Below are 24,251 nucleotides of genomic sequence, written 5' to 3'. Positions count from 1 at the left end.
TATTTATTTCTCTTAGTAACAGCTTCTTTACAGCTGCACATCCTCTCAGACCCATAGCTTTATCTTCTCATAGTGGAAGGATGGACAGAAACACCTCTGTATTGTTTTTAGTTTTTTAAGAATGGACCTTAATTTCTCATGAAATCTTGGAGTTTCAGAAACTCCTACTGACACTTTTTTCCTTTGACCTTTCATTTCCTTATTCAAGTGGATTACCTTATATAACAAATGAAGGCTGATCATTGACTTTTGCACAGTACTGTAGCTCACAGGTAGGAATATGCAAGGACTAAACTGAAGGAGTTCCCCTCCTCTTCTCCAATGACTGTTTATGAAACTGATCACGCCTGTTTGAGCTCCTATTTACTTTGCTTCATCCTTGCTGAATGCTAATATACATGGTAATATCTACCATATGGGTGTTGCTGCAGTCCTCCCCTGTGACCTTCCTATTAAACGTCCTCTCGCCAGCCCTCAGTGTATTTTAGCCAGTCTAGCACACAGCTATCAGGCCTTGATAGTGTACATGCCAGGTCCTCAGTGTTAATGGAGCTAAGCATATGCAGAGTGAAGCTGATTGTCTAGATGGCATTCTCCATCTGAAGGTGTCCAGCTGCTTATTGACGGGCACTGGCAGGGGTTTTGCCTGACTAAGCACAGGTCTCTTTACTGAGGCTTGCAGTAGGTGGAGAAGGTTCTTCCTGATCGATGGATGCCAACCCTCTATGTCCAGCCCCCCCGTCCCTCATTCCAGACAGACACACATACACACGCACCATCCCACACCCCCCACTACTAGCCATCTTTCAAAACCTGGCTGTGGACAGCAATGCTGCCACACTGCAGGGACAAGATCCCCACACATGATGTGCTGGCGCAATGCAGAGAGTGGATATAACTACAACATCTTCTGTCCAGCTGCGGCCACACACAGACAGGTAAAGAGTTTAATCTTCTTATACCTGAGCCATTATTTTCACCTGAGAAAACATGCAGTTAATTGAGGAACCACTGTGATCTTAGACTTTTGATTCATCAAAAAGTTTTCTGACCGGTTTGAAGTTAAAAGATCACTCACTAAGCCCGCATGATTCTTTCCTTGGGCGTGGATATGCACTGATATTAATGTAATTGCCTTGATAACAATGCAACAGCAAAGTGTGTTCATTTGCAAATGCGACCTGAATGTTAAACTGAAATCTAGTGATTCTAAATGAGAGCAAATCGAAAACTGGTCATTTGAGTGCATATGGACCTTCTGAATTATAAATAATATGGTAAGCATATATGCCTTTCTAGACTAATGCATTTAAAGAAAATGTATGTTTTTCATAGCTGGCAGTGCTTTACAGTGGACAATGATTTTTAGCTTTTTAAAAAGACAAAAATGATCATATATACAATAAATCTGAAATTTGTAAATATTGTAAATTTGATAGATTCTCCAAAAGCCACTCTTTTCCTTAACTGAATGCATCAAGTTTGAAATAGATTCTAAGTTTATGCAGAAAAGCACTCACATGTTTTGAGTTTCTTGTAGTGAGACTGGGCTTCAGACTAGAAACTGCAGATTATAATTCCCTTACATTTTTTTAGTAATAAGTATTTTTTATTAAGTATTAAGATTTACATTTCTATTTAAAAAATGATATTTTAAACATTTTGTTTAGGAGTTTGCATGTTCTCCCCGTGTCAGCGTGGGTTTCCTCCGGTTTCCTCCCACAGTCCAAAGACATGCAGTCCGGTTGATTGGACATGCTAAATTACCCCTGGGTGTGAGTGTGTGAGTGACTGTCTGTGTCTGTTTGTCTGCCCTGCGATGGACTGGCAACCTGTCCAGGGTGTATCCTGCCTTCCGCCTGAAGACTGCTGGGATAGGCTCCAGCACCCCCCCGCGACCCTGACGGAGAAGCGGCTTAGAAAATGGATGGATGGATGGATGGAAACACTTTGTTTATATCTGCACAAATACTTGCCATAATGAAAAATCATTTGTAATTATATTACTATAAGCAAAGAGTTTCATTCAAAAAGAATAAAAGATTATATTATTATATAATATTACATAATCATTAAGTCATAGTAAGCTTTTGCATTTTAAGATTAGACAATCACAAACTGGTTTAAGGAGGTGTACTCAACTTTTGACATGTAGTCTATGTTTTATTAGTGGATGAGTAGGACCAAGACAAATTATAGGAAGACATATGATAGCTAAGGTGCTGATTCTGCAACTCAGGACTCTGCGAAGTGTCCTAAACAATCTATTTTAGGATGCTCAGAGTTCAGACAGGACAGATTGAGTTTGAGATTGGGGCGGTAAGATGAAGAGACCCTGTGCTGTCTTATTGATTTCTCTCCCTCCCCCCTGTCTCTCCATGGCCAATTCCACTTTGTTCCCGGGCAGCTCTACTGAGGCAGAGAGAGGGGCTGTGCTTGGCTGCTGCACACTCTGCAGCTTACCTCCCCAGTAAAAAAGCCCTGATACAGTATTACTAGAGGCACACAAAAACACTGCTATAGCTTTAACTCCTTAAGCTCCTCTTGTCATTTACACAATGTACCAAGACTTGATACTAGTCAAAGGACAGACTTGCATGTCATCACTGTCTTCACAAAACCTCCCAGACATGGCAAAAGTCAAGACCAGCCTTCATATTTTTAATTTCAGTCAAAACAGCCATGAAGTACAATACATTAATTTTGCAAGATATATTTTGAGGAATATATACAATGAAATAAAATAAATGAATATAATGAAAGGAAAAGTCAAAGGTAAAAAAATGAAAACAAGCAGAGTTTCCAAAACTAACTTCAAAAAGTTATTAAAAGGCATATGGGATTCCTAACAACCGTACAAAACCTGGTAGACCACTAAAACTGTTACCATCAGATCAGGGTTGGGATGGTTACTGAGAAATATGAAGTTAGCTACTTTGCAGCTACTTTCTCAAAATTTGTAGCTGGCTACTTTTTAGCTACTTTTTGAAAAATAGTGCACTAGTTTTTAGCTACTTTCAAAGCGCAATTGTCAGAATCTTTGTTTGTGAATCTCCACCTGACACACCAAACAAGCCCAACTGACAGTGTGAACAAGACACTGCATTTAATCCAGTGCCAGAAAGAAACCATTGAAAAGATATACAAAATGATCACCAGAAAGTGTAGCCAACAATCAAACTTACACAACCAAAGGTGTGATATCCAACAAAAATTAAGACTAAATGCAAAGTCAATCATTCCAGGTTTTTACAAACGCAAATCAACAAAAATAACTGGATATGAACCACAGAGTATTTGCAAAGCATTGTGAACGGTTGAAATAAAACTGCTAAAATTTAAACATTTCAGCAAGATACTAGAGATGGGACCGATCCCATACAATATCGGTATCGGGGCCGATATTGACGTAATTTAACGTATCGGATATCGGGCGAATGCGGCCGATCCACTTACCCATCCATTTTCCAGTCCGCAGCTTGAGCTGGACAATAAACGCGCCGTAACCATCCATCCATCCATTTTCTAAGCCGCTTCTCCGTCAGGGTCGCGGGACGCGCCGTAACGTTAACACCAAATGCACCAGTGATCCGGATTCCAGTTCCACAGTTTACCTTGAACCCCCAGCAGCTTCAGTCTGCAGCTGGCTGAAAATGTCCGTTGTGTGGAGATTTTTCTCTTTGGAAACGCCGAACAGTAAAAAGGCTACATGTAGTATTTGTAAGGTGGATGTCCCAAGGAGTGGAACTACTCCAGCATCTTATAACACAACAAATTTACTCAAACACCTGCATAAGAGGTTAGGCTGATCGGCTTAGAAAATGGATGGATGGATGGATGGATGTACTAGTGAGTGAACAGAGAGTGTTGAGTAGATGGAAGGAGTACTCTGAAGAACTAATGAATGAGGAAAACGACAGAGAGGAGAGGACAACGGGGGGAGAAATAGTGGATCAGGAAATGCAGAGAATTAGTAAGGTGGAAGTGAGGGCAGCTTTAAAAAATATGAAGAATGGAAAGGCAGTTGGTCCAGATGACATATCTGTGGAGGTATGGAGATGTTTAGGAGAGAAGGCAGTGGACTTTTTAACCAGGTTGTTTAAGAATTCCTGGAGAGTGAGAGGATGCCTGATGAGTGGAGAAGCAGTGTACTGGTCCCCATTTTTAAGAACAAGGGTGATGTGCAGAGCTGCAGTAACTACAGAGGTATAAAGTTGATGAGCCACACCATGAAGGTATGGGAAAGCGTTGTTGAAGCAAGGCTAAGGCGAGAGGTTCAGATCAGTTAGCAGCAGTTTGGTTTCATGCCCAGAAAGAGTACCACTGATGCAATTTTTGCATTGGGGGGGTTGGTAGAGAAGTAGAGAGAAGGTCAGAAGGAGCTACATTGTGTCTTTTTGGATCTAGAGAAGGCATATGATATGGGTGCCAAGACAGGAACTGTGGTACTGTATGAGGAAGTCAGGTGTAGCTGAAAAGTATGTTAGGGTGGTGCAGGACATGTATGAGGATAGTAAGACAGTGGTGAGGTGTGCAGTTGGAGTGACAAATGGTTTCAAGGTGAAGGTAGGGTTACATCAGTGATCAGCTTTGAGCCCCTTCTTGTTTGCAATGGTGATGGACAGATTGACAGATGAGGTCAGGCAGGAGGCTCCATGGACCATGATGTTTGCAGATGACATTGTAATCTGTGGTGAGAGTAGAGAGCAGGTGGAAGAGAATCTGGAGAGGTGGAGGTTTGCACTGGAGAGGAGAGGAATGAAGGTCAGTAGAGATAAGACGGAATACATGTGTGTGAATGAGAGGGAGGCAGATGGAAAGGTGAAGATGCAAGGAGTAGAGGTCATAAAGGTGGATGACTTCAAATATCTTGGGTCAACCATCCAGAGCAATGGACAGTGCAAAAAAGAGGTGAGGAAGAGGGTGCAGGCAGGATGGAGTGGGTGGAGACGGATGTCAGGGTTGATGTGTGACAGAAGGATAGCAGCAAGAGTGAAAGGGAAGGCTTACAAGACAGTAGTGCGTCCTGCTATGATGTATGGTTTGGAGACTGTGGCTCTGTCTAAAAGACAGGAGGCTGAGCTGGAGGTGGCGGAGATGAAGATGCTGAGATTTTCGTTGGGAGTGACAAGGATGGACAAGATTAGAAATGAGCAGGTCAGAGGGACAGTGAAGGTGGAGCAGTTTGGAGATAAAGCCAGAGAGGCCAGGTTGAGATGGTTCGGACATGTGTTGAGGAGGAATAGTGGATATATTGGGCAAAGAATGTTGGAGATGGAGCTGCTGGGTAGAAGGAGAAGAGGTAGACCTCAGAGAAGGTTTATGGATGTAGTGAAGGTGGACATGTAGATGGTTGGTGTGAAAGTAGAGGAGGCAATGGATAGGGCAAGATGGAGGCAGATGAGCCACTGTGGCTAAAGGGAGCAGCCGAAAGAAGAAGAAGAAGAAGACCTGCAGAGATTTCACATTAGAGAGCCTAAAGGCTAAAGGTATCACAGAGAAGTTGCTCAACTTTATCATACTCGACGACCAACCACTCTGTGGTGGAAAATGTCGGATTTCGCAGCCTGATTGAGCACTTAGAGCCAAGGTATAATCTGCCATCCAGAAAGTACATTTCAGAAACGGCAATACCCGAGATGTCCAAACTAGTATCGAAACAGTTAGCAGCACAATTAGAAGATGTTGAAGCAATGAGCTTTACGACAGATATTTGGACCTCAGATGTGAGTCCAGTGTCTCTCATAAGTCTAACTGTACACTGGGTAAACTCGGAAACATATGCACTGCAGAGTGCAGTGCTTCAGGTGAAAGATGTTTATTTTAGCTTTGCACCTTAAATATTTGACATGAAAGAAAACATTACAGCTGGTGCTTTTCCTCTTTGTTGCCTGTTACAGACATTAATTGATTGAAAGCACTTTTAAACTGTGAAAGTATTTACCTTTATTTTTGCTCTTTTTTTTCAAAGTTTTAATTTGAAATCCTTCCACAGTTGTTGCTGCTGCCGTTGCGCCAATACTTGACCTGTTTAGATCATGCAGTCAGTCATATTGTTGTATTTAGCATATTAGAAAGGTTTTTGATACATAAGGTGTTTATTTCAGTTTTGTGTTTTAAATATTTGACATGAAAGAAAACTATTGTGTTTGTATATGCCTTTGAAATGCATTTATATTAAATGCATGTGTGTACTCTTCTAAGTGCTGTGTCTATTTCAGCCTCATTATGTAACCTTAAACATAGTACCAATGATAATAAACTAAAGAGCCCTTATATCGGTATTTGTATCGGTATCGGTATTGGCAGTTATATATCGGATCGGATCGGAACTTAAAAACACTGGATCGGCCCATCACTACAAGATACACTGATCAGGCATAACATTATGACCTCCTTGTTTCTACGCTCAGTGTCCCTTTTATCAACTTCACTTACTATAGAGGTGCACTACAATTACAGACTCTGCACACTTTGTTAGCCCCTTTTACCCTGTTCTTCAGTTGTCAGGACCCCCATGGACCCTCAGAGCAGGTATTATTTGGGTGGTGAATCATTCTGAGCACTGCAGTAACATTGACATGGTGGTGGAGTGGATCAGACACAGCAGCACTGCTGGAGTTTTTAAGCACCTCAGTGTCACTGCTGATAAGCTCATACTGTACAGCAAGAGATGTAATCTCTCTCTTTACATCTACAGGTTAAACTGACAATGCAGGTGCATCTAATAGAGTGGACAGTGAGTGGATACAGTGTTTAAAAATGAGTGTAGAAACAAAGAGGTGCCCATAATGTTTTGTCTGATTGGTGTATGTACAGACATGCACATTCAGAGTCTTTATTATCTATTTTAGCCTCAAAATTCTCATCAGTGACTGTGGCTCTGTTTGGGGTGAGAATCAGGCCTGAATAATCTCTGCACTACTGCAGAGCTGCTGCAGCTCCACAGCAGAATTAGATTTTTGGAGTTAACGTATAACTGCTAATTCACCAACCTTTAACCCTGAAGACTGACGCACAGACTGTTGATCACACAACAATGCAGAAAACTGGACTTTACATGAATTTAAATTTAGAAATCACTGGTTTCCTGATACGCTTTATCTGCAGCAACTCGCAAAACTGAAGTCAGCTTCTCTTTCTCCGGCTTCTCGTTCGAATTGTCCCGTTCCACCTTAAATGGTGTAGCAGTGCATTGTGGCGCCTCAGGCACCATTTAAGGCGGACAATTCGAACGAGAAGCTAGAGAATCAGAAACTACTTCAACCTCATAAAAAGTCAAACATTGAGAGGCATTTTACAAGAAAGTCACGGAAAGGTTTCCTGAGATGCGAGAAAAGGTTAGAGCAGAGTGAGTTTCTAGCCTATATTAGAACATCAGCACACACTGAGACATACTTGCAGCCAAGATGGGGAAACTGATATAAAATTTTGTGGCTCCCAAAGCGGTTTCATTATTGCTGAAACGACAAAAGGCTCTTCTTAACATTTCGGTTGTGACCCCTGAGTTACGCCTAGTAGTAAGGGGTGATAAGCGCGTGGGGCGAGCGCACGCCCGTTTGCTCGAGCTGTCTGCGGGTCAGACAGGGGTGCACAGTCACCACCAGCCCAGTGAACGACCCCTGTAGCGCAATTGTAGAGAAAAATTTCGCTGTAGCTACCCAAAAATGTGTAGGCGTTACAGCTACTAGCTACATTTCATAAAACTGTAGCGGCTACAGCTACTAAAATGTATGGCTAACTACAGAACGTAGCTCGCTACTTCGCTACTCCCCCAACCCTGCATCAGATAAACAGTACTTCAGACTTCTATCTTTCAGAGAGAGGAGAAAATGAACCTCCACTCTTGATTCTCAAAACATGCAGTGTTTTTACCTCCAAAAACACTTACTGAACTGGTTGAAAATGGCTTTAAACAATGTGCTTGAAAGCCTTTTCCACAGTACGCACGTGTCCATTTGATTTTAATTTATTTTTTAAATTCTTTGTTTCAGTATGTATGTAAAATGTCCTGCCTCGACATCATCGACGCAATTATGCTTTTGTTACACTATGTTTATCTGAAATAGCTCATCCTTTTTAATAGATCTTCTCCTTGGAGGAAATGATATTCATTCACATGCTGTATTCGAACCAGCATGTCATCTCAAATGCTTTTGTGAGCTGCAAAATCTCCAGTGTTGAATTAGCACATGCAGTGCTGAATGACCCCTGCTGTTTTTATAAAAGTCCCACTGAAAACAAATAGTTGAACACTGTAGGTTTTAATTCAGCTCTGGGGATTAAGCTGTGTGTGACCAGTGATTTATACCTACATGTCCCAGGTGGTCTCTGCCTGCTAGGCAGCAACTGTAGAGACTGTTTGTGGTTTAAAGGAGCTGTAGGCATTATTCTTCTCTATTGCCCATGCTAGCTCACATGCTATTCATGGATACAACAGTGGGGTGAATGGTTAATGCCCTTTTGACTCCTGTAATCAGGGTCTCCCAGTGAATGGGTTTTTCCTTTTGAATTTTGGTTCCTCTTTCTGCTTCCTGTGGTCTTAAGGGGTTTTTGGGGTTTTGAGGCTGTTGCCTTTGGTGGTGTTCAGGGGTCCAAACCTTAAGGCCTGTAAAGTTGCTCTGTAACAATGTTTGTTGTAAGACATATGTATAAGATATAAAGTATAATTAGTAGAGTATAATTGAACTGAATTGACTTCTCAGTGCTTTGCCCACAAATGCATTCTATCACAGCAATTGTTGCCAGACTGAACAAGTTTTACTGAACAGTGTAAACATCCAGTCCATTGGTTAAGGAGAAAGGTCATTGGCTTGGTCATATACAGTATATGCCTCCAACTACATCAAAAAGGCAAGCTACTTGCTGTAAGTGATGGAAAGAGACAAATCTTTAGATCATAATGAACATTGTTAAGCAATATAAACACCATATAATGTGACACATACTTGCAGTAGGGTGCGATTACAGTGCTCACTGGTGTGTGAAATGAAAAGAAACTTATCAGTCTTAGAGTCAGTTGTCTGGCCCGTTGATTTCTTGCCTCATATTCAGCTTTGAAGGATGAGTGGGTTTCTGTAACCAAATGTGTGAGAGCAGAAAGAGGGAGTCGTGTGCTGAAATTGTGCAGGAGAAAGGGAGGGAGGGGGACTTTTCCAGCTCAGTGCAGAGCTCTTGTGTGTTTTTCTGTACCTTCCCCACTCCCCTTCTCTTCTTTCTTTTTAGAGGAATGCAGAAATCTCCCCACATGAGTCCACGTCGCCTGTCAGATATCAGCCCCCAACTCCGACAACTCAAGTCCCTTGTCATTGATGAAGAAATAAAGGAGGAAGTCAAGTGTTCCCGGTCTGTGGAAGACATCAATAATGCGTCCATCGAGGAGCGCATCCTCAGGATCACAGGCTACTACGGATACCAGCCGTGGAGCACAGCTAACAGAGGTGAGGCAGCACCAGAACACCTGAAGATTACACAGCACACAACACAAACTCATTTTAAATTATACTTACTATACATACCATAGCTCTTTAAATATTAACATAACTCACGACATGTTAACATACCATAACTCATATAATATGTTATTATATCATGTTAGAACAATGCTGTTGTTAGAACAGTACTGTTTACACCTATTACTGCACAGAGTAATATTGTTTCCTGTTTACATCTGTTTTCATCTGTCACTTGATCCACTTTATGAACAGCTGCTCCACATATTTGTACATACACATGTGTAACTTTAATTTTATTTCAACTTTGCACATACTGTACACTTTTTGCTTTTACCTTTTACTACGGTTTTTTAGAGTTATTCTTATATTTTCTTTTTTTAATTCTCTTAAGTATATATATGGTGAATGGAGGAACAGCAAAGTAAGAATTTCATTGTACAGTGCAACTGCCTGTTCTGCTGTGCACATGACAATAAAACTCTTGAATCTTGAATCTTGAATATATACTTTAACATAACTCATTATGTGAACATACCATAACTCATTATACCATAACATAACTCATTATACTTTAATATATCATGATTCAGTATACCTTAAAATAACTCATTATATTTAAAACTCATTATATTTAAACATACCATAATTCAACATACCTTACCATAACTCATTTTAACATAACATAACATAACATAACATAACATAACATAACATAACATAACATAACATAACATAACATAACTCAACTCAACTCATCATACTTAAACATGCCTTAACTCATCATACTTTATCATTGAGAACCACTTGAAGTTAAAGTTATGTATGGCTTATGTACCAAAACAGTCATAATTCTATTTTTTGCCCTCTCTTTATGCCTTAGAATTATCCACACTCTTTTTGTTACTGTTTTCAAACTCTTTTATTTAAGAAAGGAAGTGAAAAATTCAGGTTTCCATGATATGGGCCCTCTAACATAACACACTTCATTATTTAACCTTGAATGTAACGTACACCCCTTAAGAAAAAAGACCAAATAGAACTGGTGTTCTTTGGAGCAGGACAGTCTATTTTGGTTGTCTAAAGAACTTTTAAGTGAATGCTATCTTTAAAGAACAAAATTGGTAAATGGAGTGTCAATCTAAAGCACTATAAAGAACTTCCACATACTGTACAGGGTCTATACTAATTAAGTCATATTTCTAGAACTGTACATTCAAGCCAAGAATTTTATGGCTGTAACCTGTAAGCTTTTGCTGTCTTTCCTTTTTTTCACGCCTTTCAAGTACATCCATAATCCAATTGTCCAGACTTTTCAGGCTGCAGTATTTCCAACTTTTAATTGCATTCACCATAATTGCTTTTCCACCAATTCCTTTTGAATTTGAATGTTTATTCTCTTGATGTCCCATAGTTGAAAATGCAGAAAGCTGGAACTTCTTGGAACTTTTGCTTGGTCATTGTGAAGTAGGTGGGTATACTGAGATTGGGGTGGATGATGGATGTTTCAGGTGAAGTGAGCACTTTATGGTCACTGTAAACACATTGATCTTAGGCTGCCACTACAAATATACCTCTGCATAAGTTTAAGCCACTCTGCTCTGGCGAATCTCTCTGCTTTGGGTCTAGATTTGCGATTGCTAATGAAGCATATATAGAGGCAGAAACACACAATCAGTTGCATAACTAAAGCAGAAGGTGTTGATGATGAAGGTTATATATAGACATAATGAAGTGTAATGTTTTCATTATGATTGTATGTGCACATTGTATGTGTTACCTGTTGCATCTCATTTCAAACCATTAATAGGCCTTTGTTCTCTGTTGGTGGTCTCAGTGCTGTTTTCTCCAGCTGAATATGTTATTACTATACCTCTGGCGTGATTCTACTGTAAATGAGAAAGTAGCAAAGGCAGCTTCTGCTGAGTCATCAGAGCTCAGGTCAGACTCCTAGTGAAGCTCAATCTGGTTCTCTTGCAGGATGTGGTATAGCGTGGATGAAGGTTGATTTGTATGCACACTCACGTACAACTCCACCATCCCCACTGTGCCTGTGTAGCGCAGTGTTGAGAAGAGAACGGAAACTTTAATCTCTGCTGTATCACTGTGGAGTCAGGGGTGGTACAGCTTGCTGCAAAGTTAACTGCACATTCTCTGCTTTGCTTTCTGTGAACTCATTGTAGGGAGCTGTATAAGTACTAAAAAAGGAGATGCATTGAATGTCCCTAATTCAAATGTGTACATCATTTTCACATGAAGAAAATACACTCACTGGCTACTTTAGGAACACCTACACACTTACTCAGCTATGAAATTATTCATGTTGCAGCAGAGTTTACACAGAAAACATCCAGTGAGAGGCAATTTTGTGGGCAGAAACATTTGGTTAATGAGAGAATTTATTGGAGAATGGCTAGATGTTTCCCAGGTGACAGGAAAGATACAACTTGAATAATCACTCTTTGCAACAGTAGTGGTCAGAAACTCATCTCTGAACCCATAACACATCAATCCATGAGGCGGATGGGCTACAACAGCAGAAGACCACATTGGGTTCCACTTCTGTCAGCCAAGCAGATACATACTCACCCACCTTCTGCTGTGACATGCAGATAGAAGGGTCAGAATTTGGCCTAACAGCCAGAATCTATTAACCAAACCTGTGTTAACAGTTTATGCTGGTAGTGCTGTTGCAATGCTGTAGGAAATGTTTTCTTGGCACACATTGAGCCCCCTAATACCAAACAAACATTGGTATATATATATACATATATAACACATTCTCTAAAGGTTCTCTAAAGGACCATTCCACAATGCACAGAGCGTTTAGGTATATAAATAAGTATATAAGTATATATTAAGTATATAAATATATAAATTATTTGAGTGTTTATGTTTCTCACTGTCTTTCCTAAAGAACCCTTTAAAGAACCAAGTATGTAGCAAGTGAAATTGTCTCATATCATATTTTTTGTAATAAGGTGTCTTACAAAGTACTGTGAATATAAGATTATTTTGTTTATGTTAAAAGCAATTACCTTTAATAGTGCAACTAAGAACATTTGCCTTATTTTAAATCATTTATAGCAGAAAGCAAGCCATTCATAAGCTTATTATGATTATTAGGTCAATGGGTTTTTCACTTGTTTCGAGAAACAGCCACCTCTCTGTCTTACTTCACATATCAGGGTATTGAGATGGCATTTGTTGTTTGAGAGACTTTGAAAGAGAGAATTAAAATATGACCATTTAGAGTCTCAGACTACTAGCAATATAATCTTAACAAGAGGCTTGAATGAAAGAAATAAACATACTTGCAGTCTCTGTTGTTATTGTGCAGAACCTAGAATACTAGAATGAAAAAAATTATATAGTTACATATTTTATTATTAGTTAAAAATAGGCTGATGTGAAGAACTAGATATTATGGCTTATTTCAAGAAATCCTAAGTAAATTTTGCTTAAGGCACTGGCAGTTTTATTTGTTTGTTTATTTGTTCGTCTGCTTGTTGTTTTCCTTAACATAAGCTTTTGCATTTTCAATATATAATCATTTACATAATTTTCAATATGTTTTTCTAGTTTTTAAATTTATTTTGTAATTGTCTTTTTTTAAGTGCCCACTTTATCTCTGTATATTGCCTCTATCCAAAGAAACACAGTTCTCAAAAACAGTGACTTTACACATGAAGGCAGAAGAGAGGGCAAACACCATCTTAGTCATTTTAATGTAAGTTAATGTAAAAAGGTTTTATTCCATGTGATTTTGGAGAAATTGTATTGGTCCAATTATTATGAAACTCTCACACAATGTGAAGGACAGCTGCTTTTGTATACTACTATTCAGCATTCATTTTCAGCCTGCGCTGTACCCTGTACTATAAGTTCATCCAATGTGTTGGCGCTGAAGTGATCCAATAGAAGGTTTTTGAACTCAAGAGTGACTCTGTGCTTGTACAATTGTGGGGTGACATATGGAGTGTGTCAGCTCGTGTCCAGATTAAATCGTGATCGATGATGAGATGAGACTTTGTGGTCAGACAGATGAGACTTCGTGGTCAGACAGTGTCATAGAGGAAACTATGTCTCTCAGACAGAAAATAAAACAGTAGCTAAATTGGTCCCCTGTCAAAGATATCCCCAAGCCACTGCATAGAACAACTGGTGCCCTTGTGCCTCTTTGTGCAGCAGCACAACACACTATTTTCCATTTTCAAGCTCCCACTGCCTAAAACTGCAAGATTAGCAGCATCAGGGTTGTGCTGGCAAACAGTAACTCAACGCACTGTGGAGAAATGGAAATATCTTGTGAACCATGTCAAAAGCTCTCGCTTGTTCCTTTAATTCATCCAAGGCAATATCGTGGTTTGACAGTTCTTAAAATTATATCACATTAATGCATAACTCTCTATAGTTCTCCCCGAGGCCAGAAAAAAAGAGCAGGGAAAGAGAGGAATTAATGTGAGCCTGAAAATGAGAGGCACTTTAGTAATTAAAGACAATCTTGGTCTTCATTATGAAAAAGAAAATGTTTGCATGAGAGAAGGAAGTATTAAAATTCTGCAATAACAGTCCACTGGCTGAACATACCCAGCCCCTCTACATATCCACTGAAATTTCCTCACAAACTAGTCAGCTTGTATTTTTAAATGAGAAGCTGCCTCTCTCTCGTTCATTGACTCACTCATTCGCTCATTTATTTACTCTCTAACCCACTTATTCATTAATCCACTCATTTTCTCTCTCACATGCTCACTCACTCACTCACTCACTCACCAACTCACTCCCTCATTCAATCGCTCACTAACACACCCATTCATTCACCAATTGACTCATCCACTAGCCCACTTATTCATTAATCCACTCATTTACTGATTCACTCACATGCTTGCTCACTTATTCACTCACTCACTCACTCATACACTTACTCCATGTACACTTTAAAAGGGGAATTCCTTATGTTTTCTACAGTGAAAACCAGTAAAAATATGGTAAACATTTTTGAAAGCCTTTGTATTAATGTTGAATAAATTGCCACATAGTCTGAACGTTTAGGGAATTAACTCTCCCACAGTCTGATGTGGCTGCCTGTGCCTGTAATTGTGAGCAACAGAGGGAGAGGCTGGAAGGAAAAGTAGTTCCTACATGTTTATTTGCATAATAACACTGCTATTTTAATGGTAATAACTGTATATTCACTTTTCTGATTAAAGAAAGCACTTAGTATCAGTATTGTCTTTTTACTGTCTTCTGTTCTTAGCAGGTGACTTTTAAACAATTCTATACTGTGTTTCCAAGTGTGCCTAATTGGTACCTCTGATTTTTGACTTTCATCTGCCTTTGTTGATGACTAGTTGACAGAGGAGTTTAAACTTTTTATGAATTTAATAGAAAATAATTTATCTATCTATGCTTAAACAAACAGGTTTTTCCATAGCTTCCTTTGCCAAGTTGGAAAAGCTTTACAGAACACTGGTAAAAGTCTCATTCAACCTAATGAGACATTGCACCACTCTTTATTTAGATTTGCTGCATGATTTTAAAGTGTTGCACTGCCTAGCTGGACTATTTTACAGTAGCTAATGAAAATATACAGGTTGGAAACAACAACAGTGAATTTGCCACCATACATGCATTAGCTTGATTACAAAACAAATAATGCCCAATCTCTTCTAACAGTATGATCTTTCACTAGCATGCAAAGTAAATATGTTTTATTATAAATGATGTACAATGTCTCATTAGATGAGATGTTTACCAACAATCTGTAATTCTTGTCTCACCTAGCCATTGCAGACAAAGCACGGATAGGTCAATTGCACATAGTTTATTTCCTACTCAACTATAAAACTCAAAAATAAAGTGTTGCTTGCAAGTTGTGTCATTCAGAGTTTTGGAACAGAACTATGAGTTGTTGTATCAGATCTTCATTCACATTACTCAGTTTCACTGTACATTGCATAATAGTAATAGTGTAATCAAAGTGTGGTTTACCTATGTGCCCATTCATTAGTGCTTCTGCTGTGTAGTGGCCAGCTCTGGGGCTCAGGTCACATAAGGCATCTTAGTGATTGGTCCCTGGCGTCACCATGATGGAATAATGAGCGTCTTGCTCTGCTGCTTGGGGACAGTCTGTCTGCCTCAAAGCCCTTCAGCACTGCTATACTGACAGCTCAATCCAGCCCTGGCACAGACTAGAATGCCTGCTTAACCTCCTGCTACAGCCCTACCAGAAAAGTGTGAGTTAGAAATTTAGAGGCGAACAAACAACCATAACAGACACAGCAGTCTGTAAAATCTGATTGCTGATGGTTTATAGTAAGTCATAGTCTTTGCTTTTTTGAGTTCATTCAGTTTATTTGCACAAATGACAAATGAAGATGGTTTTATTGAAAAGCCTTTTAAGTAACTTGATTAATCAGGTTTAATAATGACATTTATGGTTGTTGAATGTTTTCATTGAGCACACAGAGATATTCTCAACTCAATTGCCAGCACTGCATTTAAATGTGCTTCAATGCATTAATATTAAATCCTGTAGCAGATGGTGCAGGTAGGGTTATTATACTGTCTCACTTGAAGTATAAGCTGTTAGCTATAAGCTCTCCAAGGTGAATTGCCCAAGGGTACCTCCTCACTTTTAGCTCAGGAAGGACAGACATGACAATGTACACTGTGTTACATCTTCTGGTCCTTTGACCACAGAAACTAACCACATAAATGGATACTTTTGGCCAGAAGACTGTTCTCAACCCAGCAGTGACACCAGCATGTATAAAAACCCTACATGTATTGTATACATTCCTACTAACGTAACCAGGGTTCAAATTGTGGCAGAGGTATTGATGAATGCTATCTTCACAACTTCATTTGTGAGGTTTACCCCTGTAGTTTTTTCATTTACATTGATGGCATTTGGCAGACGCTCTTATCCAGAGCGACTTACAATTTGATCAATTTACACACGTAGGCGAAGGTAGTGCTTGCCTGTATTAATATGAATGTGTATTAATATGAATGCTTTATACACGTGCTGATGAGAAGACACAGGAAGTAGGTCTAAGAGAGAACATTTTCACAGTTAACAGATTCAAATATTACATTTAGGATAAAATATTTAAAAATGGTCTACCACCCAAATAATATTTAGTCTGCAGTAGTCCTATGGTGGTCCCTTTCCATTGATGGACAAAATAGAGTCCTGCTGATGAATGTGCAGCAACAGATGGGCTACAGTCACTCATTGTACATCTACAATGTGCATATCGCTGTTGTCAGAAGAAAACCTTGTATCTCCAAAATGGTAACAGAAAACATAAAAAACCTACTTTACTTTTAATGTCAGTCAGTGAAACCAGACTTGTTTTCTAGTATTTTTGGACCATTTCTTTTGGTCCATTCTTCACACAAAGGCCAAAAGGCATTTTCAAATTATGTCAAAAACGACAAAAATGGAGATACAAAATTTTCTTCCGATAGCAGAGATATGGTAGGACCAGCCTTCATTTACTTAATTTTCCATCAAGATGACCAATAAGTATGAAGTTTTTCATTCAGGAAAACTAAATTCAGAAAACATACCTAATAAACTAGTACATCAGTGTATGGCAATTTTGCTATAACTAAATTTTCCTTTCAGTGTATGTTCTGTCCATGTTTGCAGCAATGGAGCAGTCGAGCAGAGAGAAGGTGGAAGTGAAGGCTGATGGCCATGCTGGAGTGGGTGTGGTGAAGTCAGAGGGCATGAGCAGAAGGCAAAAAATGAGCTGCTGTTTGCGTGTGATGGCAGTACACCTGCGGCGAGCGCTTTGGGGAGTCATCACTGTTCTCTGCATCTGCTCATCCTGGTCGGGCTCCACTCAGCTGGCCAAGCTCACAGTTAGACAGCTCAACATTCCCTTCACACTCACCTGGTTTGCCACTTCCTGGAACTGCATAATTTTCCCCCTCTACTACCTGGGCCACCTATGCTGCAGTAAGGACCGACAGACCCCTCGGCAGCGCTTCAGGTGAGAGACCTTCCTGGAGAATCAACTTACTCAGCCTGACCTTTGTAAAGGCTGAGTAAGTAGATTCTGCAGCTCTGATTACCTGAACTGTAAAGGCAGAAACTCTGACCTTTTCCTGATTTCCTTAACTGGCTCCCATGGGCCTGCCTGCCTTTGGTTCTTTCTGACAGCTCAGCAGAAATCAGAAAGGTTTCATAGGTTTGAAGTTAGTCTTAAAGCAGACAGTTTTTTTTATTTCATCATTATTGAAGTGGAAGTTCAGCAAAAATTCAAATTTTGCCAATTTTCTGCTTTCCTCAAATGTGGTCAATCAGCCAAGATATTCTCAGTGGCTAAAGTTTCTTTCTTTAGTTTTGTACTGAAACTAGATGGCTAATGCAGCGAACAAGTAATGGAAGTTTATTTACCCATTAGCACTGTGCACACTACAGGCTTTAATCATTACACACTTGCCTCAGACCATGTCACATTGTTAAGTAATCTCAACAATGGCATTATTTAGTTTTTAAAACCCAAAGTAACACAGTTACAAGCTTACTTTTCAGCTATTAATCTTAAAGCTTATTCTGCAGTAACTACCATACATTACACAGTAAGTACTATCAAACTATCATATGTAAAGTATGTAGTTCCTCAGGGTAGTTGAAGTCTTATAGTGGCATCTACATGTTGGCGCTGAATAAAACTCTTCCTCATAGTAGTACATTGGCATGGTGACAGCGTCACGGCCAAAAATGTATGGTTATCAATTGAGAGGACAAGCCGTGCTGATAATTTATTTCAGTTGGAAAAAAGAAGGACACTGAGACCTTTTATTTATTTATTTATTTTTGTCGTATAATACTGGACACGAGATGTTTGGCATACAGGTGTATTCCACATCCATGGTTGATGGCAAAAGTTAGCGGAACTCTTGAAGGAAAGTACCGCTGACCACTGCATTTGCCACTTGTGGAGGCAGAAATTTCCGCTGCTCCATTAAAAACAATATGTCCAGAATATTTGGTTTGCTGTCAACTGTTTACTGCTAATATGTAAACACAGCAATGTAGTGTTCAAAATGTCTCTGTAATTCAGTTACTGAGATGTAAATAAAGTAATTCAGAATGATTTGATGTGAAATTATATATTACAGAGAAACAAAACAGGCTTGGATTTTTTTTACACTGGTAGTTATAGGAACCAAGTGTAACATTGCAATGGACAATTTTGCCTTACAGTACTTGCATGTACTTCTTTCCTTTGAATGGATTAAAACAATGTGTTTTGGCCAGAACTCTTCTCTAAAAACTATTGTAAAAAAGTGTCTCAGGCATTAGGCAGCACATTTGTAACGGTTTAATGAAGCAGTTTTCTGTGAGGTAGCTTTTAGAGGAATTAAATGCTTCAGATGTCTTGTTTCCTATCACTCCCACTGTGGAACAATTTTGACCTGGTCAGTTCTCTAGAGTGACACATTTCACATCAAACCGCTCTGGATAACTTTCTTTAATGACCTTAATGATTTAATTATGCAGACATTTTGAAAAATCTGTTGAATTCCCCTTTAAACCTGACACTGTGCTCACAGTGTGAAGTTATGTAGGTTTGTGCTGAGTGATACAGTCTTTATCTGGGCATAAATGCAGGGAGTGCTGCCAATTCCTGGGAGATGATGGGCTATCAGTGAGGACGTTGCTGTCACGGGTGGCTCCATTTGGAGTGCTGTGGATCCTCACAAGCTACCTATACCTGCAGGGCCTGCGCAGAATCCCCCCCACAGACGCCTGTGCTCTCTTCTGCTGTACTCGTGCCTTCATCTTCCTTATCTCCTGGATCGTGTTGCGTGACCGCTTCATGGGCATCAGGGTGAGAGTCACACAGTTGCCAGTGGGATTTGATATTGAGCAAATACTAAAAAAAGCAATGGTGTGGATTGGTGGTTCTTTTCTCCACTCTGATTTAAAAGAAAATTCCAGAGTTTTTCATCTAATCTCCATCTACAATGTAAGGTCAATTACCACAAAGAATAATTATGATGTATACTACCTGTACTTAGTTAAGAACAAAAAACAAAAAATGCCTCAAAACACCCCAATATTAGAAGCTTATTGGCAGGTATTGGACTTGAAGCACCCTTATGAACGCTCTTATATAACATCTGTACATTGGATTCAATTAATCAGCAATCTGCAAAATTCAGAGACCATACTTCATTTATCGACGTTAAAACAACATTAAGTACAAGTAAAAATAGTAAGTACAAGTTGATCATTCCTTAGGGGATATTTCTGAGGAGATAACATACAAGATAATTCACTTTCATAAAGGAGGGGAAAGTCAAAGCAAAATACGTGAACAGCAAGAGTTTCCAAATAATTATTAAAAGATACAGAGAAAATGGGACTCCTAACAAGGAGCAATCAAGCTCCACTATTGCTTCAGATCTGAAAAAATACATGTGTGTTTCTGTCCATCCTTCTACTGTGAGAAGACAACTCAACACTATGAGTGTGAAAGGATGTGTAGCTGTCAAGAAGCCATTGCTGATAAAAGGAAGTAGACAAAAAAGAAGAAAATTTGCAAATCAAAGAAGCTGCTGGTTTCCTCAGAACAATGAACTGGCCATCCCAGAGTCCAGACCTCAACATTATTGAATATGTTTGGAAGCAGAAAATGTAAACAGCTTCTAACACAAAAATTTGGACATGTGGAAAAATATCCCTGCAGATTTTTTCTTTTAAAAAATTTTAAACATGTCAAAAAATGAATGTAATAAAGGCAAAATGTGAACACACTAAGTATAAGAAAATCATATTTTTTTAGTTGTTAATGTTTTGAGTCTTTTGTGCAAATTTCTGCTACATAAATGTTTCCTCATGGCTGTTTTGACTGGTATCTGACTACTGTAATTATGTCTAGTCAATTAGTTTTCTGTTCAGACTAACGTTCAGGAAAACTATTGTCTGTGGTAATTGACCATATTCTAGATGTGGCAGATAGACATGGTTTGACTGAAAAACTTTCGGGTATTCTTTTAATATCTGTAGAATGCCTGTCAGACAGTCCTTAAAGCTAAAGAAAACCTCTTCTGTTTTCTCTCTGCACACAGATTGTTGCAGCCATTTTAGCCATTGCAGGCATAGTAATGATAACCTATGCGGATGGTTTCCATAGCCACTCTGTAATTGGAATTTCACTGGTGGTTGGATCTGCATCCACAGCAGCTGTGTACAAGGTAAGCAAATATGAATAAGTTTTATGTAACATTATACTATCAGGCCCAAGTGCTGCATTGCTTTCTGAGCATGACTGCAGGGTGATTTATGAGCATGCTTCTGTCTCTCTGCAGATCCTGTTTAAACTGGTTTTGGGTAGTGCCAAGCTGGGTGAGGCAGCGTTGTACCTGACTGTCCTTGGAGGTGCCAACATGCTCTTCGTCAGCATTGTTCCACTCATACTTCTCCTCACGGGGGCAGAGGATGTTGGCTCACCTGGAGACATACCCTGGCTCAGTCTGTGTGGAATGGCGGCGCTTCTGCTGGGTAAGGACACCCTTAATTTTCAAACACACTTGAATTAAATCAAATACATATGTATAACTCCTACCCAACTACAAACATAGTTTGAAAAAAGTTGCGACAGTAGAACAAATAGAAACGAAAAATGTAGGAAAGTGTAGGACAGTAGAGAAATGAAAATAAAAACAGTCACTACAGAAGCTGTTACTGAGAAAAAGAAATAGAAAAGAAAGAAGAAAATGTGTTGCAAATTAATTGCAAATTCTTTTATGGCCTGTATTCAGTTGAAAACAGTATAAAGACAAGATGTTTAATGTTTCAACTAATTTACTTTATTGTTTGTTTTTATATAGATATATGCTTGCTCTAATTCTGATGCCTGCAACATGTTCCAAAAAAGTTGGGGCAGGGGCATGTTTACCACTTTGTTACTATCACTATTCCCTTGGCAGTAATGCACCCCCATATCACACCACTTAGCTCATAATTTACCTCTTTGGCTTGGAGAACACAATGTCCATGATTTCGAAAAAACTATTTGAAAGGTGGATATATCAGACCACTGGACACATTTCAACTTGTCCATCACAGATGCGCTTGATCCCAGAGAAGTAGTCAGCAATTCTGGATGTTTATATATGACTTCCAGTCTGTGCAGCACAGTCTTAACTTGTTTTTATAGATCCAGCAACAAACTGGATTTACTGACAAAGGCTTTCCAAAGTTTTCCGGAGTCCATGTGGTCAAATTCATTACAGATGCCTGTAGGTTTTTAATGCGGAGCCACCTGAGGAATCAAAGGTCATAGTCATTCAATATTGGACTTGTCATTTGAGCACATACATTTCTCCGAACTCTCTGAATCATTTAATAGTGTCATTGACTGTAGATGGTGAAATCCCTAAATTTCTTGAGATCTTGCATTGAAAAATATTGTTCTTAAAATATTGTGTTCGCTGTTCGCTTGCGCAATTTTGTGCAAAGTGGAGAATGTCATTCCACAAGCTTCCAAGTCTTATTTGCCCCTGTCCAAACTTTCTGGGGATGTGGTGCAGGCATCAAAGTTGGAGTTACAAAATTTAATAAATTAATAAAGTTAATAAGGTAAAAAGATCTCTTCTTTGTGCTGCTTTCAAATACCTGAGAAATGTCATAAAAAATCACAGCTTTCTGTTCTTATTTGCATTTTACCTTCTGTCCCATTTTTTTAGAATTGGGTTTGTATTATTGTTGGTTTTAGTCTTTATGCAAATATTTGAATTTCATCCTATTGAACCCAATTTCTTTTATTTTTTTAGTGTTCAACTTCCTGTTAAACTTTGGCGTGTTGATAACACTTCCTACATTGATTTCTTTGGGTGTTGTCCTGAGTGTACCCGTGAATGCAGGTAAGTTGCCTTCACACCTGGGTTGCATGGACATCTTACACTGAGTTTCCAGTCAATCAACTAAAACTCTTTGGCCAGTGAATTATTTGGATGAGTACAGCAGCAACACAAGCATTCTGTTTGCATGTGAGTACCTGTGGTGCTTGTAAGTGTATATCAGGCCTTTTGGTGTTACTGGTGTTTTAGATGAACAGCGCCCCATTAGCAGTCATATAGCTTTCATAAGAGCAGTGCTTCGCACTCATGTTGCTTTGTATTCTTATTAAATTCTGTGTACATTTATTGGCCACTCTATTAGCAGGCATGGAAAAAAGTTAAGTAGCTATCTTTCATTACTATACTACGATATTGAACACTATTATCCATATTCCCCCTTTGAAATGAGTAAGATTTTGTGTAGTTTGTGTTAGCCATTCTCTAGCCCTTCATCAATGATCAGTTTCTGACCACATTTAGAAGGCATTTCTTGTCTGCTGAAGTCTAGTTTGTATATTTTGCCTAATAGAAACTGCATCCCTTCCCCTTCTTTTCAGTAATAGACCGCTACATGTGTGAGATCCAGTTCAATAGTGTCCGTGTCATCGCAGTGTCCATCATCTGTCTGGGCTTCCTGCTGCTGCTGCTGCCAGAGGACTGGGATCAATGTCTGCTGCAGCTGCACACAATGCTGAGCAACAGGGAAAAGCCACAAGAGGGCACAAGAGACACATGTCCCGAAACAATGCACATCCGACACAGCCAGGCTAGAAACTGCAACTCCAAACCAGCTCTTTTAGACTAATCTGCAGTTTCTTTGATATCACCACATAAACACTGCTTTCCAGCCCATTCTTGATCTGCCTCCATGGAGTGGGGGTTGCTAAGCAATTGCATTGCAGTAACAGAATCCAAATGAAAATAAGGCGTACACTTTCATTGTGGCTAACTCTGTATTGTCCTCTTGCTGAGTTTAAGACACTGTTGCAATCTGGAAGGAGAGAACTATGCAATACTACTGATAGAATAAAGGTTTTAAGTCTTCCAGTGGAAATATAAAGAATAAGATGAGTGCTGAATGAATTCAGGTTTGTGTGAGCTGTTTAGTTTTGTGTAAGATTCTTTTCAGACATGAAGCACCAGACTGTATAATGTAGCATCTTTCATATTTGAAAGTGAGAGTCACAGGTGAGTTATTTCTGCACCTGCTGCAATTCTATTCAATATTGCATCATGATGCCTTACGCAGGTGAATATATGCTCCTTTGTATACTGAATGCATATAAGGATTTGCTCAATATTATTCTTCAATTTCATTATGTTGCCACAGCCTTTGCAGTCCTGCTCTTGTAATATGTTATTTAATCTCTATGGTGTCATTTTTATGGGCTTTTATGTAATCCTGTAAAATCATGGGCTCATCAAATCACAATTACAGATTATATATTTCAGTAACAGTGGCAATACATTTATACTATATTCCTGTGGAATTGTGGCTTACTGTAAACCTTTGTAAGGAATGACTTGTTTTTTTTACTTTAACATGCTGAATACCTAAAATAAAGAACTTAAGAACACTTGTTTAGAGAAAATCTATATAATGCATATATAGTACACATACAAGGCAATTTCCTTAGTATAACAGACACTCATAAGCAAGATTGGTATGTAATACACTGAGCAATCTGTATGTAGACAAAGTTACATTTTGTAAAGAATCCTTGGTAACTAATAATAACCAAGCAGTGCTTGGTTATTATTTTATAATCAGTGCAAGGCATGTAAACATATACTTTAAAGAAAATCACAGAAAAATAGCTTCTTTACAAACACTGAAGTTTCTGCTAAAGCCTGAGTAGACTGATAAATCACAGTGATCGAGTACAGTGTACTCAGTGTCCAGCCCATTGTTACTTTTTCAAAGTA

At 39.1% G+C, this 24,251-nt stretch overlaps 1 protein-coding gene across 1 annotated transcript; it reads left to right on the top strand.

Moving 5' to 3' along the window:
* The first annotated feature begins 841 nt into the window (after positions 1 to 841).
* slc35f3a (solute carrier family 35 member F3a) lies at positions 842 to 23,963 on the top strand. Its single transcript, XM_037544318.1, has 8 exons — positions 842 to 938; positions 9,226 to 9,440; positions 17,116 to 17,461; positions 19,090 to 19,309; positions 20,553 to 20,678; positions 20,793 to 20,985; positions 22,260 to 22,349; positions 22,883 to 23,963. Exons 1-8 carry the CDS (start codon positions 880 to 882, stop codon positions 23,128 to 23,130), a joined length of 1,497 nt encoding a protein of 498 aa, XP_037400215.1. The 5' UTR covers positions 842 to 879; the 3' UTR covers positions 23,131 to 23,963.
* The last annotated feature ends 288 nt before the right edge of the window (positions 23,964 to 24,251 follow it).

The sequence above is a fragment of the Pygocentrus nattereri genome, chromosome 13, assembly GCF_015220715.1.
Source record: "Pygocentrus nattereri isolate fPygNat1 chromosome 13, fPygNat1.pri, whole genome shotgun sequence".
Classification (NCBI taxonomy): domain Eukaryota; kingdom Metazoa; phylum Chordata; class Actinopteri; order Characiformes; family Serrasalmidae; genus Pygocentrus; species Pygocentrus nattereri.
The sequence above is the reverse complement of the archived record's forward strand: the minus strand, read 5'-3'. Positions and strand labels throughout refer to the sequence as shown.